This window comes from Pecten maximus, chromosome 6 (genome assembly GCF_902652985.1).
Source record: "Pecten maximus chromosome 6, xPecMax1.1, whole genome shotgun sequence".
In the NCBI taxonomy this organism is placed as follows: Eukaryota; Metazoa; Mollusca; class Bivalvia; order Pectinida; family Pectinidae; genus Pecten; species Pecten maximus.
In genome coordinates, this window is record NC_047020.1 from 36,257,858 (window position 1) to 36,279,146 (window position 21,289).

General features: G+C 32.3%; 1 protein-coding gene across 1 annotated transcript; it reads left to right on the forward strand.

Moving 5' to 3' along the window:
- The first annotated feature begins 1,223 nt into the window (after positions 1-1,223).
- Positions 1,224-13,183, forward strand: LOC117329666 (protein FAM47E-like). The gene is made up of 9 exons (XM_033887717.1): positions 1,224-1,347; positions 2,759-2,915; positions 3,119-3,340; positions 4,187-4,341; positions 6,817-6,931; positions 7,868-8,125; positions 8,788-8,952; positions 9,375-9,452; positions 11,126-13,183. The coding sequence occupies exons 1-9, from the start codon at positions 1,277-1,279 to the stop codon at positions 11,255-11,257; spliced, it is 1,353 nt and encodes a 450-aa protein (XP_033743608.1). The 5' UTR covers positions 1,224-1,276; the 3' UTR covers positions 11,258-13,183.
- The last annotated feature ends 8,106 nt before the right edge of the window (positions 13,184-21,289 follow it).

Below are 21,289 nucleotides of genomic sequence, written 5' to 3' on the forward strand. Positions count from 1 at the left end.
ATTTAGAAACAAATATCACTACATGGTCTCCTATGTTAAAGAAAGACAAAATGTCTCTAGAAAACATCCAGAGAAGGGCCACTAAATTAGTTCCATCACTAAAAGATCTCTCATATCCAGAACGCCTACGTCATCTGGGACTTCCATCACTTGAATATAGGAGATTAAGAGCAGACATGGTTCAAACCTATAAACTGATTAACAATTTGGACATATCTAACCAACAAGTAATTCCTACACTTGATAACCTTAATACTAGAGGGAATTCTAAAAAAAACTTAAAAAGATTAGGTACAACACTAATATTAGGGGACAAGCTTTTAAAAATAGGATTGTAAATAGTTCTACATGGAATCGACTTCCCACACCAGTAGTAGATTCCCCGTCCCTTAATACTTTTAAATCTAGGCTCAATAAGTATTGGGTCAATCATCCAGTAAAGTTTTTACCTTCTTGCTACTAATGTATATAAAATATATGCGTGTCCTCTGCGCAACCTGCAAATGAGTGTACAACCATGAAGATGCGTCAACAGAAGCCACAAGCTTACAAGGACGTCGAATACTATGAACTATGAACTAATACCGACTATTGTCATTGAAAAAACCCATTAATGAACTAGAAAGAAATTGGAAACGGAAAAGTGAGAATATGTCGATTTGTCAGTATTTCCATTTTTTTTTTATTTCCATGTACAAGTCATGGCTATACAGGAATGCTATACATTTTCGTTCATTCATAGTCTTGACATTAAAAGTTGGTAGGTTTAATTTTAAACAGAAAAATACGATACGGTCGACATACTGGGGTTTGAAATGATAATGGCAGAGTCGATATCACTATGAACATACATGTAATACGTTGATATCGACTCTATTTTATTGTCAAAACAAAATGTAGGTAAAAAAACCATATCGATATTGTGATATATTTTTCATACTAGTTACTTCCCTTTGACCATCGAAAATATTGCACTTTCCCGCGTTATACCACAATCACACCTCCATTTGAAGAGTCAAGTAACCAAGGTGATTTGCGCGTATGGAACTATTTTCTTTATGACAAATATTATCATTTAGCCTTTTATTCGTTGTTTTTCATTAGATATGAAGAAAATATATTATTATTTTACCACTTGAAAATAACATGCTGTGTGTTTTTATTTTCTTTCTTACGATATATTTATTTGAATTAAGGTTTACATTATACGCGCGCGTACATCCGGTAATATGTTATTCGGTGTAAACAAATGGAGGTTGGTTGAGTCGAAACGAAAATGGCAGAAAGGAAATACGATCTAGCCCTTGTCAATACGCTAACAGACAAAAAAGTTCGACTGCATCCATGGTAAATATGATACAGAAGTTTACATTTACATGTGTATATTCTAAATTCGGGCCATTTCATCTCCTGTAAGCTTATTAAACGATGAGCATAGGGGAGTTCTTCGGTATGATTTATTGAAGGTATTGTAACTGTTACGATCGTCTTCAAGCTTCGCACAAGGATTGATTGCCCATTAGCTCAGTCAGTAGAGCGGCATACCAATAATCCGAGGTTCGCAGGCCCGATCCTCAATGGAGACTTTCCCATTACACCATTCAATAAGATTAAAAGAAAAAAGTGAGAAGATTTTGTCCGAATGTCCAATCGGTCCGTTTGATATTTACTAACACTAAGATCTACAGTAATTCTAAGCAGTCCGTCATTTAACTATGTCTAAATACAAATAGCTTACTACAGACACAGTTAAGGCCTGGGCAGGTTGAGAACATCCTCCAGTTTGAAAGAAACTGAAAATCCATTCATGCTGAACGACTCAATCACAGGTACCGTACAAATATATATTTGAGTCCAGCATCAGTGATCAATAAATTACACACACAATTATAGCATGTACAGTGTATGCCTATACTCTATTGATACCTGATGATGGACTCAAATGTTGTGAGACAGGAGAGGGAAAATGCAATGACCAGACCAGGACTCTAGTCTAGACGGATTTGAAAAACTTTATCAAACCATTTGATCTATAACTGACCACTGCACATGTGGCGTTAGCCAAGTCCAATTCTGATACATTTTTCCCTCTTTCCACGAAGTCTTTGACCCCAGAGACACACATGAGACCTCTTACCACCTTCATGGGTATTAAGTTAAGGGCCCAATATCTAACAGGAGAGTGAAAATGCATTGACCAGATCGGAACCTCAAAAATTTAGATGGACATGCACAGTAACCATTTTAACGAAGTGAGGTGGCCACCATAGTTCAGTTATTAACTGTTAGATAGAAACTAGCTCCTGTGCCACAATAGGAATTAAACCCTTAATTTCATTTATAAGTCTATACTCTTTTGGGGAAAAAAGTAAGAAATAAAAATCACTTTGGTTGTTGTTAGACAATGATGTGGCCCTTGTAAGGTATTTAACAGAACTTAACTAGACTTAATTGGACTTACTCCTCCAGCAATATAAGAGGTTAACATTCAACAGGACAAGAAACTTTTTTCAGACACTTTCGCAGTCAGTACAATAACATTAGATAATAAATTGACCGACCAACAGTCTCTTATGTTATAGGAGTAGGCTTATTTCCAGGCAATTTTTTAATGATATCCGATTACACAAAGAAAAAAGTTAATTTCAATAAAATGTTTTTACATATTTTATCCGACGATGATAACAGTTTAATTAAAATGTTGATTAAAACTGCATTATTACCATTCAAGACATTTTTCATGTTCATTCTGATTTAGGTATAAAGAAAGATTACAGACAAAGCACATCAAATCTTTGAAGCCAGCTGATACTTCAAAATGTTTGATGGGAAAAGATTGGCTATTCCTGAAGGATGGTTTAGATGATTTTAGAGATGGCTTGCCACCGCCAGTTCAAGGAGACGTTTTTATAAAGGTAAAGTACATAGATGTGCCTAATAATAGTATACTAGGGCTTAAACACATCTTCACCTGCCAGATATTGTATCACACAGACGCCATTGGAATCATGCCATATACAAGTGTACATGTATTTGTATTAGTAAGTAAGTTGCAGTAAAAATTTTAAGATAAATTAACTTATAGAAAAAATTAAAAAAATTCTTTTGTTTTCTTCAGGGAAGTAAAGGCCCTGGACCAAATGTAAAACACAGTAGCGAAAATGCCAAGGTAGTTAAACAACCAGCCGTGAGGAATAGATTTAGTAAACATCAGATATGTTACTCGAGGCTGACACCTCTACAGCAACAACGCAGGGACCATATTGATGAAATTGAGTACGGCCTAACTCAGCATCCCTTGGCTCTGTACCCACATCTGGAAGAGAGTGTTAACCCAGAGGTCGGTGTTATTCATATCGTTAGTCATTGATGTCTGTTTCACAGTTTGTTAGTACATGAAAATCAATGAGATGATGTTTTGTTGTCGATAAGGATAATATAATTAGATTCTTTACAGAATTAAACTATAATTATTTGACAAATGCAGCTTTAGTTGTTGATGTTGGGGAAAATGGTTGTTAAAACAATTTACTTTTGCATATCTAAAAAAAATCAGTAAGTTAATAAGTTTGATTGGTTACGCCCATACAGACATAATGTAAAAACAACATAATTTTGTGGCAGTAAAAACAACATAATTTTGTGGCACTTTTGTCTGATGTCTATACCCTGCCATTTGTTACTTGTCAATATTGTCAGAATTGATTAATGAGATGATCAAACATGTTCGAAATTGCAAGCCACACAAATTAATTGACCATATGAAAAAAAATGAAATATATTAATTAAAACATCTTTCAGCCCTTGTTATGATGGACCTATTCAATTTCAAGAAATATTAAATAATGATAAAGAGGGTTTACTTATAATGGATAAAGAAATATCAAAAATTAGAATTGAAGAAATAGACCTGTTGAGGTTTGATAAAAATATTTGTAAATGTTAACAGATCTTGGTTCTCACAAGTTTCTGAGATATTGATCATTTATTTTCCTGCCAATGATCCTTGACCTTGAGATAATGACCAAATCTGGATGTCCTTGACTCTGAGATACTAACCATTTATGTTCTTGTCAAAAGCTATTTGATGACCCTGTGAACATCCTTGACCTTGATATATTGACCAAATATGGTCGATGGATGTCCTTGACCCTGAGATACTAACCATTCATGTTCTTATCTACAGCTTTTTGAGGACATTGTGGACATCCTTGACCCCGAGATGAACCTAGACTCAGAAGTTGGTTCATTGGAAGATTACGATGATGAGGAGGAAGAAACACAAAAGTCAGATGATGAAGAAGATAAATCGCCAGAGGCTGATTTAGACAAAGCACCTGAGTACGTATACAAAAATGTATATAGTTTTTACAATGTAGATGTTCAAAGAAATGGGTGTGTTAGTTACAAGTGAAAATCAAGTTAACCTTCATATACATGTAGTTGTTCGTAAAAAATGGAATTTGTTAGAATATTTATTTAATACAATATGTACAGTTTGTATATTTGTAGCTATTCAAGGCAGTAGATTAAATGGATGGTACATATATTATAAAAACATACTAGTAAATTTTATACACAATATTTTTTAATCAATATTTATTTTTTGTTTGTGATAGCATATATATATATATATAAATTATGACATCGTATAGAAAAGATTTAAAAAGTGGAAATTCTTTATTTCTGAAAAAAAGACCTGCACAACCAGTGCTTAAACTTAGGCCCAAGCCTCGGCCTATACATAGGTACAGAAAGGTCAAGAAGAGGTGAGAGGTCACAGAAGTGGTCAAGCCACTCAATACATATTGTCCAGTATTGTCTCACCAATGGTCAAGTTTGCAAGACACAAGGAAACGGCCATATCCAAAATTTGTTTTTTCATGTGATGTAGTTATGCTAATTAAATTTGTTGACACTGTTATTTCCTTTCAAGACAAATCCCCTTTGTGATAAAAAGGAATGTAGTAATGTTTCCTAGGTGTAAAGATAAAAATGGAAGAAAGCACGATGAATTTTGTATCATAATCTATTTGAATATCAATTATTGATCCCTTATTATGTGGTGGGAATAGAAGTTTGTAAGGGAAATAAGATTATATGTGGGTGAGAAACGTGATTTTATGAGGGAAATATAATTTTATGAGGGGAATATAATTTTGTGAGGGGAATATAATTTTATGAGGGGAATATAATTTTGTGAGGGGAATATGATGGATTGACTGGAGGATATGTTTATGTTAGAGGAATAGACTGTATTGATTTTGTGAGAGGGTATACAATTGATTTTGAAGGGTGAGGGGGGGGGGGGGAGGGTTTCCTCCCAGTCCCCACTCCTTCTCTGTCAGTCTCCATACACTCCTGTTTTCCGCACTTTTCTCAGCCATGTTTCTAGGTAGGTTGGTGAGAGTTGATATACACAATGTAACTTCAGAATGAGTAGCAAAAGATCACATTTTCAGGTTTTTTCGGTCAAGGTAACTGTTTCTATCTTTAACAGGAGTTGGTATACGTAGGGGACATGTATTGCTTTAGCAATACCCGGCATGCTTGTTTTCACAGTTTCACTGGTCTCATTTATATTCTACATCATTTTATAATTACATTTAATCACCTGTTAAGTATGATATATCATACTTTTGCATTGTCTTGCATGGAATCAAGTTGGATTCAAATTGACATTATAAATGGCAGGGAAGAGCATTTACGCCAATTTTTTTATCAAACCAAACAGAAAAAGGAAATCAAGAATGACCATTTTATGTAATATTTTTAAAATAGGAAATAGAAAAATGAATCATTTTCAATTGCGCAGATCCATGACTCCGTTCATGATCATCCCAGCTTGTATCTTGTAAATATATAATTTTCTGGCTTATCTAGATCTGTGGTTTAATTAACTTTCAATTCAGATCAGTTAATTTGTTTTTGGAATTACACTGTATATATTTATAGAATTACACGTATTGTAGTATTTCCCGTAGCACTTAATGCACAATGTTTTAAATGTAATATAGATTTCAAAGAAATGAACATACATGTATATGTGTTTAAAATTCATTTTCAGCATTTCAACATTGTTTTCAAACAATGATTTCCAGACCATTTATCAGACAACTTTGTAAAAAGTGTTAGTGGAATAAGGCTGAAACTTTTAGTTATACATGTAGTTACAGGTTTACAGCCGACATGTCTCCGCTTATTGCTAGGTTTCTTTTAGTTATACATGTAGTTACAGGTTTACAGCCAACATGTCTCCGCTTATTGCTGGGTTTCTTTTAGTTATACATGTAGTTACAGGTTTACAGCCGACATGTCTCCGCTTATTGCTGGGTTCTTTTAGTTATACATGTAGTTACAGGTTTACAGCCGACATGTCTCCGCTTATTGCTGGGTTTTCTTTCGTAGAATAAGTCAAAGGAAATCAAACAATTTAGGCAGTAAACCAGTAACTTATTAAAAATTTCAGTCAATATTCACTTCAGTAATTTAAACATTATATTTAACTTTATAGAAAGTTGTGTGGCTATTTGACTGAAATAAAAACATGGAATTGCCAGTAAAATCTATTTTAGGTCATTTGTGGGAGTTGAAATAAAGAGGGCAAGTGGGCATTCATGTTGAAAGTTGTCTGACTGTTTGACTGAAATAAAAACGGATTTACCAGTAAAATCATTTCTAGGTCATTTGTGGAGGTCAATATAAAGAAGGGGATTGTGCATTCATGTTGTATCAAAATATTTCTAGTTGTTCTCTGGAAGAACTCATAATTCATTATTAGCCTATCTAATAAAAATTTTCACTTTGAACTCACAGGACAGATGAAAACGTGGTGAGGAATCCTTACCGATGGCTTCCTCGTAAGGAAGAAAAAGAAAAGAAAGATAAGAAGAAGTCAACAGACCGTGGTGGACAAGGGTCCCCTTCTAGAGTAAGTGTTGTTATGGACCTGAGATTCCTTCAAGAGTGAGGGTTGTTTAAGTTCTCTCATTCCCTTCTAGAGTAAGTGTTGTTATGGACCTGAGATTCCTTCAAGAGTGAGGATTGTTCAAGTTCTGTCATTGCCTTCTAGAGTAAGTGTTGTTATGGACCTGAGATTCCTTCCAGAGTGAAGGTTGTTCAAGTTCTGTCATTGCCTTCTAGAGTAAGTGTTGTTATGGACCTGATAGCTCTTCCATAGTAAGAGTTGTTTAAGTTCTGTAATTCCCTTCTAGAGTCAGTAATTTCAGATGTCTCTTTCCAAACTTAAGTAACAAGTTGTCTCCCCTGGAGCTTAAATTGAAGCAAGTATTCAGAACTGTCAACAGGTTTTTGTTGATCAATTCTAAATTTACAATAATTTAATTTTGTATGAAACACGCATTTTCATTGGCTGAAATAATTTTGTTATACCTCAATAACAAAATTTTTGACGTTGCGAAATGTAACGTCATTTTTGATTGGCTGATGACGTTGCGTAATAATTTATCACAGAAAAGAGTTCGCCAAAGAAAGTGAAATATCTTGGTGTGTATAAGACGAAATTAAATTATAAGAATTAACATCAATTATTTTTTCTGTTATACAGAAAAAATAGTTGATGTTAATCCTTATATAATACCAGTACCTCTTTTTCAGTGTCAGACTATTTTTTGAAGGACATAAACAAATATTTTATAGTATGATAACATCGGTCTCTAGATAATTAATGTTATTGTATTAACCCTTTCACCCCTAAACACCATAGAATAGACTTTTCCAGATTAAACTGTATGAGAGACAAGCAGAGTCTACAAAAGTTATTGGGGGTGAAACGATTAAGTGCAATTTACTGTATTAAGAAATTTAATGATGATGATGATGATGATGATGATGTTATAAATTTTAGGGCGAGCACATACAGAAAGTAACCAAGGAGTTCTGTGATTGGGTGGCCAGTCTAGGAGGGGAGGAGAATAACATCGAGGAATCGACCATCACAAGTCTATTTGCAAGTGGTTACGAGACCAAACCTGCCCTGTCCGTGCCGATTCATGTTGTTGAGCTTACGAACGTTCCTCAGGACCTCCGTAGTACAGCTCCTGGAGCACAGACACAGCAGACTAACAAAAATATACCTCCTCCGGAGATAAAGAAAGAAAACTGGGTGGGTGATTATTGATTTTTTTTTTTCTGTTGTTGCTTTTTTATTTATATTAATTCAAAGATTACTTCAGAATCAATTCTTTTGAATCAATAATTTGAAAGTCTTCATCATAATTGTTTACACTGATTCTTGTAATAATGCTTCTATGGTATAGCATTACCTTGTTGTCCAATCCATTGATATATATATCTTTTTGTAATTGTAACTGTTCAATGTTCTATGTCTATATGTGATCATTTGTAATTTATGTATGTCTTGATAAAGGAGCGGATTGCCTCGAAAATTTGACAATTTACTTGTCTGTACTGTCGTTATTACTACTTGACAAATTATCTATTTCTTGTAATACGCATCCAACGAACAATTGTTTGTTAGGATCCAGTATCTATATATTGGACCATACCGTTGTTATTACTTACTAGACCCTATCTTTTTGTAATTGTATATATACTACAAATGTATATTAGAGATTGATCTAACACTAACAAATAAATAAATAAATAAATGAATAAATAAATAAATAAATAAATAACCATACTCTTATAATGATCCCTCATAAGACAGAAAGTTTCAGATTATCACAGACATCCTACAACTGAAACATTGTAGCAGGTTCACAGTGGGGTAACAAAATTCAATATTTTTTATTTCTTTTTTATCAGAGCTACACAGGAAAATATGAACCAAGTTGGGTAAAATTCAAATACGGTTCTTGGTATTTGGACCCAAAAACTTGGAAGATGAGAAACTTTACAGACCCACTTATGGACCCTAAGGAGATTAAAGATAAAGAGATGTCCGAGGCTAAGAAGAGGAGTAAAGAGCTGGTGATTATTATATTATAGACAAATTATCTTGTTATATATACAATGTACTAGGTTTATGGAATATTGAGATTTGGTGGCCTCAAAAAAAAAAAAAATGAATTCCTCAAAATTTGCTGTAATCAGCATATTTTGTGATTAAGATAAAAATAATTAAATTATTTGACAATTTTTTTTTGGGAAGCAAAAGTAATTTGATATATGTTAAGTCCCTGGAGTAAATGACTGCAGAAAGGAAATAAAAAATTTATCATATAAAGTAAACTGTCTTTAGTAGATAAGTAAAAAGAAAACAAAGAACAGTCAGGATGGAACATATTGTAAAATGAAGATACTACGTGTTAAATGTGTTGCACATGATATTTTTCTAATCATCTAAAAAAAAATATAGTTATGTAATATAATGGTATTTTTGAATTTGACAGAATCAAGAAATATCCATCTCACATGGAGCTAAGGCGTTTACGGAATTTATGAACCGGAGAGATGATCGCAAACCAGAGGTAAGTTGTGGCATTGTTTTTCCAGAAAAGACTTTGTTATTTCCCTCCGACTGTACTGTGATACACAGAATTTATTACAAAATTGGTGTATGTATCTAAAGTTTGACATCTAAGATTAAAAATCTTATCAGCTTAACTTTGGTGTAAAATTTTGCTGTTCATTCAATATGAGCAGAAGAAAGTTTTTATTTTGAAAAAGTTTACAACATACCCATGATTGTGTGATGTCAATGATAAATATTTTACTATAAACTAATTGGAAGTCCTAATCTCCATATTTTTTTTTTCTCAAGAAGTGTCGCTGATATTTTGGACATTGTATTTTGGTACTGCTTTAAAATCCATTTCAAATGATGACATGGAAGACATTCATTGAAATGTGTTTTACTCAAAAGTGGTTGATGTAAGAATAATTGTTCTTTAATTGGGAAATAATAGCTTATCTTACCTTACCAAAACAGATGTACAGACCAACACTTGAATGGGACTTATCTCCCTTTATCTTCTAATCTTCGTTGATTTTAACAATTTAAACCGATACTTTTCAGATCCTCGGTGGAGTTGTTTAGTATTTGGTCAGTGCTTTATTGAATTTCTGTGTTAAGTTATTTTGTTTGTTTGTTTATTTATTTGTTTGTTTGTTTGTTTGAGATGTTAAATCTTATTGTTATAATTTCCCTACTGTGAACTCGGGAAGACTATTGATTTCCTATCCTGCAGTCTAGTAGTCAACAGGCGTTTCTGTCATCAATCCTGGAGGAATTTTGATCTAATTTGACACAATTATAAAGGACCATGATATCTCGGACAACTTTAAGTTTCAGAGTTTTTTGGTCAATGTCAAGGTCACTGTTGCTATTTTTAGCTTGTTTGCTATTGTAATTTGACAATATATAAATGCATAAGATCTATGATATTTTTTCACTAAAACATCTTCGGTTTTAATTGATATAACTATAAATGTGAAATATGACACTTTTTTTAACCTGAAATATTATATGAGAAATGTGTTTTATTGTATGTCAGAAATTGGTAGTTAATCATTATCAGTATTATATTGATGAGTTGGCGGAAAACAATCGTCAAAATCTCCTTAAAGTTACAATAATAATGACAGTGAAAACAAAACAATGTAAGTTATTTTTTAAAACCTTTATTAAACTTAGAGTCGTTTCCCTGAAAATTGGAAATATAATTTTAATATTCATATGAGTATCATAGATCCTATGTATTTAATATCTATTGAACTTGTGTTGAATTGTGGACGGAATAAAAGGATTTACCTGTATGGACGTCACATCACATCATTGTGTCACAAACTTCCTAAGTTCCAAAATCAAAAATTGTTGACCAAAGAAAAGACATCACAAAAGAAATGCCACCAACTGATGATGTGACAATTACATTTTTTGTTGTTAATATAAAAAAATATGTAAAAAACATTATCATGCATAATACCAAATGCAACAAAATTCTTCTACAACAAAAATTTGAAAAAAATAAACCATTATGAATACATCATTGAATTGGTTAAAACCTTTTAGGAACTTTGTTCTGTACCATCTAAGATTTAGTGATATTAATTTAAATCTACAAAAAAACAGAATTTCTTATTTTAGAAAAAAAAAAAAAAAAAAACTAACTTATAAAAAAAGAAACATTTTCTTTTACAGTTTTTAGTAGAAGTTGAAGATATTCAACAGAAAGCTGCCGAAGAAGAAGCCAGGAAGTTAGAGGCCGAGCTAGCGGCTAAGAACAAGACATTTTTATATCGAAAGAAGGCTGATGCTGTAGAAGCGACATAGTTAATGTTGTAATATTACGTTAATATCCGAGGAGCTGGTCAAGTAGACCGAATGAAGAACCAGGAACAACACTTCAAGATGTTTTGTTATTCAATATTCCGTCCATTTTTTCAGGCAACCCTGGAGTAATTGTATTATTGAAATTTTCTACTATTTTACCAACTAGTCTACCAGTTCCTCTGAAGTTGCAGGTAAATTATATATTTAAGAATCAATGTTTAGAATAATTGTTTTAAAATTATTCATGTTTATGTTTAGTGATTTGAAATTAAAAACCGAGTGCCAGTCATTTGGCTAGACATTCAGATCATGAAATTTATATAGAATGAAAATGAGTACAGCTATTTAACTCTACTCTGATATTTCTGTTATAATGTATAGAAGTGATATACATTTTTGTTTATGTCCATTTGGGAATAGAGCAGCAATGTTACTTGCATGTAAAAGTTGGTTGAAAATAAAACCGTTTTCTCCACTGCTACACTGTTTATAAAACATAATTTTTATGAATTAATTGTGAAATGTTGTACTGCTGTATTTTACATATTATGGAAAATATTTGTCATTCAGTAAAAGTGCACCAAAATATTCACTTTTTTTTTTGTACAATGGTCATGCTATGAAATGATTATCAAGTCTGTCAGTTTAAAATGTTTTTTTAATCTGTTTTGATTGTCTGTCCTGTATTAAATGTACATTGTATATCCTGAAAGACAGACATGGAAAAATAACATTGACCTTAATTTTGTATATTTACTAGGACAGAGTGATAATTGCTAATAACCAAAGTAAAACAATCTGAAAAAGCAAAATACACATGCTTTGACTTCCAAAACAAAAATGATTGGCCTCAGAAATAATACAAAATAAAAATGGCATATTGAAAAAAGAATATTAATAATGAAATAAAATAAGAATGATTGTAATGCCATCCCCAGGAAGGAGATTATCAAACATGTAAAGAATGTTATTATTTCCACTCTGAATAAATGTGTTTATTTCAAAACAGCCAAATTTATGCACATTTTGCAGACATAGAAAGCTCTCACAATCTGATGTACCAGAGTTATTTCCCTTGTTTCTTCTCTGTCGGATGTTATACAAAAGCGATAATATACAGTACAGTATATAAATGCTTTGTTCGCTGTGGTCCTTATAACTGTCACAAATTAACATTGATAAATAAGATATATTGTGAAACTTGTGAAACAGCCAGTACCTTAAAGAAAAAAACCCATATTTACCGGAACATAAGTATATTCTCTAAAATGGAAAGTGTCTTATGAAAGTCCTATATAATTGTGGGATCGCATGTTGTTGTGAACCATACCTCCATTTTATGTGGTAACGCTATTTTTTAACGTTTAATACAATATTTTATTATGGTATATTCCACATCAAGTGGATTTACACTTTACACGCTGTGATTTAATTAATCTGTAAATGGGAACATTTTAGTTCGCTTTAATTTTGCCTTGTGCTATAGGTAGATATTTCATTTTAAGGTAGAAAATCCTCACACATTGTTTTAACTCCATCCAAGGAGAATTCCAGTTTTGTTGCAGTAATTTTTTTTCTTATAAAGACTTTTCCTTCAAATTTACTCATACGTATTGGAATATTCATAATAATTTCCTTTTTTTGAATGAGGAAAAATGTTTCCCACTTCAAAGATTTAAATCCTTGATCTGTATGCATTAGCGGTAATTTTTGTATTATAAAAGATTTCAAGATGTTCGAGGCTTGCAAGCTATCTTTGTATCAAGTATGCATCGGAAATATGGTGGGATTATCTACCTTAAGATTGAAAACGGTGAAAAAGAAGCTGAAAATGTCCCTATTTACAGTATAATATTGTATGTTACAAATATGTTATGATGATGTTTAGTTTCGCTGAGCATCAATAAATGTTAACAAAAGCACAAATAAGAGTTTGGAGTTCATTTTTTTACATGGTAAAATCAGGAATGTATAATACATACATTTGTATATATACATTACTGTGAAATTTGTATTATATTTATTTTACATGTGCTGTTTATAGAAAGATTTGAATTAAAAAATATGAAAATTAAAACAATATTGATCGAAAACGAATTTGATTATCCGGGTATTCAAAATGGAGAAACAAGCCATGGATAAAATTATTTCCTCTCCTGAAAATTTTCACACAAAGCGAATAAGGTTTTAGAATTAAGAGGAAGTGTAAAAATGTGCTATGATTTAAATGTTCAGAATGCCGAGATAATATATACAGTATCACAACTACATATATTTATTAAGCTAACAAGGCTTCAGTATCCAATCCAAGCTAGAATACATTACCTGTTCAGGTGAAGAACGTGCATGCTTGTTTCATGCCTCTCCTGTCTTGACGGCTATGTGCTCGGATGTATTCAGACGTAATCTATGTAATAACGCTGATGTACCCTACATAGATACTTCAGGAGGACGCTTAGAGGTATGTAAGCTTATCATAATGGAGTATAAAAATATTTGTAAACTATGAATTCATGGACATGTTTGTTGAACGAAAATATGTATTTACCGGAAGCATTGTGTCAATCGGACGTTCTGTCGACAACATTGATGATTTATATGCATGTAATGCTAAAACGTAGCACCCATACAAAAGAAAACCCACCAATCTAATCAATTATTTGTTGACAGACTGATGTGAAGATAAATTGCTGGCCTCCTGTGATTTTAGATTTTAATACTGGTGCAATATAGATTCTGATTTTATCGATTTTGTTGACGACGATTTAGATAATTAGGATGTAAAATAACTTTGAAGAAATCTGTATACCCAAGAAAAGATGTCCTATTAATAGAATACGAAATAGCCACGGAAAACATCTTTTAGATCTGTGTTATCACTGTAATATTCATTTTAGATTAATCTGTTAAAATAAAAGTGTTTAGAATTAGTTTTCAAGTAATTTTGAGTTAATTTGGTGGACTAAGTTTCAAATAGAGATATTTCTTCTTCATGGTCCGATGTGCATTGTCCAAATTCATTCAACTCTGAAGGCAATTGTTATATGCGAAGAATGATGATGCTAATGAAATATTTGTAGAGTATACATGTATATCTTATTGATACCACGTATTGAGACCATAGTCGATATGAATTTGTGTGATAGCGATACCAAAAATGTAAGTTTTTATTAATGAAACTTCATAAATTGCGTGTAGAAATTTTCGTTCATGCTGCCAAACATACTGACTGTGCCTCGCAACCAATATTCACTAGAGAATTTAAATATGCTAGACAGAATTATATATAAGCCAAGAGATTATATAAGAAGGTATGGTGATCGATGTAGTCTTCAAGAAAGACTTGTACAGTAAGGAGGGCAAGTATCGTAAGACGCTGAGATCGGCTGGAAAAAATAGCCAGAAACAAATTGATAAGTAATGAACCTAAACGAATATTGGAAAATACTTATTTAACGTACCTCGGATAAAAACATGTAAGACATATATAAAGATTCTTCTAATTCTTTAATATTTTATCATAGAAAATACACTATAAATTTGGATTTCATACTTTTTTACATTCAGCTGCGCATGCTCTCATCCCTGAGTTAATGTAAATGCAGAATAAGTTTCGTTTGTCAAGTTCATTAAGCTTCTAAATGACAGACTAAAATCTTTACACCTGCATATCAACGTATTTACATGCATTTTTTGTCCGAGTGACCGATACCATATTCACAGGCGTCTGCTACTAGTTAGTATTAATAGAAAAAACATATTAGACCGTTGATATAGTAGTAGTAGGACTAATATTTTTGTTTCTATTAATACTAACCAGAAGCAGACGCATGTGCCGCATTTAATACTATACACGTACAAGCCGATCCGTTCCTTTACAACCTGATATACCGTATTTATAAGATAAAAATACTCTATTCTAGATAAATAAGTTTATATAAGTAGCGTTCCTGTTCAGTCGAGGAGTATCTATTCAGAATTAGTGAATGTATGTAAATTTTGCCAGCTGTGATAAATTCGTCACTCGGTCAAGCTATCAATTCATTCTTATTTTGTAACAAAATATGGAATTATTAAATCTTCATTAAATTTCTTTAATAAAGATATATCTTATCATGTTATTTCATTGGAAATTTAATCAGATCAGTTGTAATCTGTGATTTCTGTTGACCCGCCGAATCATGAATTGATTTCAACACGTAAACGTTCGGGCATTGATAAGGGACGCCATGCGTGGAATGAAATGATTTCGAAATAGGCAGACGGATAAATATAATACGTTTAGATATTGAATTTAGAAATTGATTAAGATTTTTCTGATTTTTGTTACTCTGACACACTAAATATATTACAAGAGGTCAATGATGAGAGGGCTACACTAATAAACTTATGATATACATCAAGAAGATTTTCATTTTTTTTTTTTTTTTTTATTTGTTTCTAAAAATTTGCTCATACTTACACCAAACCTTCTCAGTGCATATATAGTAACCATCCCATACATTTTGATGAGGAAATGGTAAGTACACTAATAATTCAGAATACATTTTTGGCCTAATTTGTTATAACACATACGTGTCCACATTTAAACGGGTAATGGTAATATTACAATCCCTATCTATTTTGGGTATTTTAATCCGTCTTCCAAGTTTTATGGGTAAATGCATATTTGGCGTTCCAAACTAAACTAAACTAAAAATCAAGTAGATACCAAATATTGATAAATCTTCACCATAAAGATGTTCAGTCCATTAAGTTAGAATTAGTGGAATCCAGAAAAGCAACTAGAAAATTCGAAATCGAGATGAGTGGGCGCATAGACTCTCGCACATATATGACAAGGTATTAGCCAGAATAGCAGAATCACCGCGTGTAAACAAACAAATGACAAACTGCGACAGAATTTACATTCCAAACAACATAAAACAATGTCGTCACCCCTCTAATGCTTCGGTTTTTTATGTTATTTAAACCTGTTTAAATAGCATTATTCCCTGTCATTAAGTATAACATGTTTATCTAATGTGACGCCGATATTGACATGTTCAAGAGTCTTAAGAAAATCAAAAGTATCCTTGCCCGGTAGAACAGGATTATTACAGATTAAACCTTCACAGAGATCTAACACATCGTCACACTGCGCTGTCATATTTGATATCTAATCAAAGACACTGGACAGGATTCGATTTCTTGGTACCGGTATTTTATACTGGTCTCTGCCATGTGATAGAATGTTTAAAAATGCTAAACATTTACAGTATTGCTTGATTTTACACGCATACTCCTTGCTAAATATACCCACTCACTATATAATCTATGTCAAATTACATTTTGTAAGAGGTTTTTAAAAATTGATTAAAATGCAAATGCTGATCATAGTTTAATAAAAATGTTTCCGTTCCAAACTTAATGCATGTTTATATTTGTTACCTGGAGATGGCTCGTGTGTCTACTCAGATAGTGACCGCGTGGGTCTATATTTTATATTCAATTCTCAGGTCCGGTTTAAAGTATACATTGTATTACATGTTTATTGTTATTTAAATATTTCAGTCAATCAAAATAAAAGGCATTTTAACTAAGCACTATTTTTATCGGAAAAAAACCTCTTATCTCTAAGTACGAAGTGAAAAATAGACTGGCGATGTACATCTTTTAATTCTGGGTGAATATTTGGTAACGTAGCCAGTCTAACACTGCATTTTATTAACAAAACTTGGGACATACTTGTAGCCAACTTAATTATGACATGTAGTGTATGGATTTAGTAGAATCAACTTTATGTACATGTGGTTACCCATGTGAAAACTCTTTACTACTTTTTCCAATGTCCAAAGTGGATATTAGACGTGAAATGTTAGATAAGCTGTTACACCATCAGCCTGTATGCCTTAACTTATTATTGTGTGGCAATGATGAATTATCTAAAGTTGACGATGAGTTAATTTTTAAAACAGTTCGACATTCGACTAAGTGACCGTTTCTAAGCAAAACATTCGTGTGAATAAGTGCATCTATGTGTTTTTCCCTATCCTACGTATGTCGTCTTAAATCTACAATTTGCTGATATTAATATTGTAATTGGTTCATATATTACGTATATCATTTACAGTTTATATTGAACCTCTAATGCATGACATATGAATAAGAAACCTATAAAGTTCAGGAGTGACCCAATAAAGGATTTCAGGTATGTGTTTCTGTGGACAATGGATAAGTGAAGTGTATTGGATGTGTAGTTAGAATGTGTCATGCATTAATTTTTAATTAGTTTTAATTAAGTTTTTTTTTTTAAATATACATATTGTGTACATTGTTTATGGACCCTAATTTGTAGTACATGTATATCCTTACATAGCAACATTTATCTTACTCTTAGATCTCTAGCTCTGTCTTTCTCCCTGTCATTCTTCTTTGGTTTTCTTTCTTTATAATCATTATAAGTATACTGTGTCGCTATCACAATCTTTGTAATATATATTTGTGGAGAGGGCTTTTATAAGTTGTTAAATACTCTGCCCAATCCAATTGTGTCTAAACAATAAAGTGCGTTCAAATCAAATCAACACTGCAATGGAAACGATTTTCATAAAATCCTATAAATTATCTTGCATTTCCCGTTCAGTGGCTTTTTACCGAAACTTGATTATTAGAACATTCTGTAATATTTGACACGATTTTATATCCTCTGAAAGGCAGGCTTCTCAGCTTTAAACTTCAATTTACCGACACACTTTCTTATCCGAACGATTCATCCAGTTCCAATTGACGTTGAACAAGACATTTCAACATATGTATGGACAATTTATCGGCAACGCATTTCCATATGTTAACATTTTAAACGTCCGATTCTTATTTCTGTGTACAGAACTATCTATTGTCATTGATATGAACAGAACAATATTTAAACTTAATGCTCTTAATGTCTTAGACTTGTCAATCTTTATTTGACATCAAATGAAAAGATGTCCACTAAGTGTTTACATACACCTGTATAATGTATCGTATCGAACTCAATATTACATTCGACTGTTTACCCTTCGGCGAGCTAAATTAAACTGACACGGTGATAGCTTATATTACGTCTGTTATTAAGGACATACATTTATATTTGAGAGCAACTAGAATGACGAAAACCGCCTTTTAGTAAAGGGATAAGTCGGAGAAGATATTAACAATAAGATAAAAAGTTCAATGTAAATAAATTCCTTTGTGAGACGTAAATCTTTGTAATTATTCATTTGTGTGTTTTATTTTCTTTATATCATTACTTGCCCGTTATTTTCCGTTATAGACTGATATCAGACCCAGTAAATCCAGGATATAAATCCTGACTCGGTACTGTATACAGTCCGAATGTTTCTGACTATCTATCCGTTTTCATATACTGTACGTGGCGGATAATCATTATAGGTGGATATATACTCAGAATCACTCGGACTGTAGCGTAGATTAAAAAGTCACTGGTCGTAAACCCTGGTTATAAGTAGATATTGGTCGACAATTAAAAAAAAAACAAAAAACAAAAAACAAAAAAACAACAACATTGCTATGTAATACAGATATCGCTAGATAACTGTTTGCAGGTAAAAACTCTCCAGTGAGTAGTTTATTGGTCGTCCGGAGGAAACCCTGATTACGTGTAGTTTAAAGATAAAACCCCAGTTAACAGTGATTTTGATAAACAGGACACATGAAACACTGATATTTGAAAAATAACCTGGAGGAGATGATCAAATCTGTACTAATCCCATTGTTCAAGATAAGCTGATATGTTACTACTGAGAAAATTAAAGGGCTAATTTTGTTAATCAGATACTGTAAACGAGCTCATTCGATGCACTCAAATTTTGGCGCAAATCAAAATTTAAATAATTTAGCAGAATGATGAATTAGCACACAAAACCGATTACAATAGAAGCCAATGTAGATAAACTACAATTAGTGTAATTCTATTTTAGCGGAATACTTCCACCGCGAAGAGCGCTAAAATAAAATTACCACTAAAATATGTACATATACAGTATGTATATTTGCAGTAATACTTGTAGTTATTAGTGTATTCGAAATAAAACGGAAGAAAAAGATAATGTACTTATAGTTACATTATGAGAGTTAAAGAAACGTAAACAACTCTTTAAATTACTGTTATTCGAGCAGGATATAGTATTTATTCATTTTAAAAAGAAAGTCGAACAAACCATCACATATTCTTTTCTTTTGAAAAACGACAGGTCTGATATGATACCACTGTACCAAATTCAACACAATGGTGTTGACCAAACAATGCCATATAGATATTATCCTCAATGAGGATTTTTCCTGTGCACAAGAATTGCTATAATCTGGATAAACGTCAGCGGTTTTAGTTTTGATATTAAAGCAATTATATAAATATACCCAGATCATTATTTGCGAGGTGACCGACTTGAATTAATGTGCAATTCATACTATTAAATTACCGAAATTATCTTTCTTTTATTTGGGATATTCTACATGAAAATCCTGTGATCAAACTTCATACTTTCAGACAATAAAATTCAATAAATAGTTCCTCCGATGTCGATAATTTAAGCTGCTGATCAAATACATTGTATTATATATAACTCGAAATTATGTATGCCAGACTCTTACAACCTAACCAGGAGGGATCGTACAATTAAGCATATAATAGATGTGGCTATTTCAATTTCCAAAATAAGATTTATCTATTCTCCCAGTCACGCTTAAATCGTGAAACAACAGGTCATTTTATAAAGTAGATATTGGGACATGGCTGACAAAGATATGACGTATCCAGAAATATATATTATGAAGTAAATTTGGATGTTGCAGTTCAGGTAAGTAATACTGATACCTTGATTTATAATAATAATTGTGAATTATCCCTTTCTAGATAGTAACATCCCTCCTCATAACAACTATGATGTTTACATGTCCCAGTTTATTCTATATTCAATTGTTTCTGCACATTATCACGACTGCCATGACAGATATTGTATGTCGACTGCGAACGGGAAGTAAAATTTATTCATTTACAACATTTACATTATGAACTTATACTAACAATTCGTAAGAGCTCGGGGGGGGGTCTTATTGTGGGAGGATATTGGAGTACTAGGAGAAAACCGAAGTGCTCGCGCAGGTGCCCCCCTTACTTGTTCAAGTCCTTTTGTGGAATCGATCCACGGTCGCCTGGTTGGCGGGCGAGTTCCTAATCAATGCGCCACCCGACCACCCATTGGTATTCCATGCTTCGAGATGAAATAGACATTCTGTAATTGTATTTCAATAATTTATTTTCTCATACATGTTCGAAGTACCATCGTGTGTGACATGCATACTATTTTTATGTTGACGTTTTTATAGTATAATGATATTCATGACACCTCGGAATCATAATATTTGTCAATCATATTAATAACAACGAGTCCTTAGACCGGTGTTTATTCACGAAAAACAACCAGGTCATCTGATATCAAGTTAATACTTCTAATTCCCTTAAATCATATTAAATTACGTTTCTTAAATAACACATACGCTAATGACCATGACCGTACATCTACTACAAGTATTTTGCTTTATCAATGTTCGAGTAGAAAAGCAGTTTTTTTTTCGAAAGTACGGAATAAATTATAAATAAGAGGGTTCAACAAATTTGTATACTCAGGACTCGTTTTTGAAGTTGTTTAAGGAACCATATTTTATTTGTTTTGAATAAATATGACATTCAAAATTTTGGTATCATCATTGTTTATTTTGATATGGTAATGGAGTAAACGTTTTGACCGGCCGGAACACCTCAGCTAGTTCACAGAGCATTATCGATCTAGGATTTTGTCGAATTATATAAGATATCTTATTTGTTAAGCGAAATATCTAATTTAATTTTCTTCATAAGATATCTTATATAATAAACATGCATAAGATACATTATGAAAGATATAAAATACATGTATCTTTTATGCCCTCCACATATATCAAGAATAATTCAACAAGTACAAGGAAATGGCGTGGTTGTCGGTAAAACGT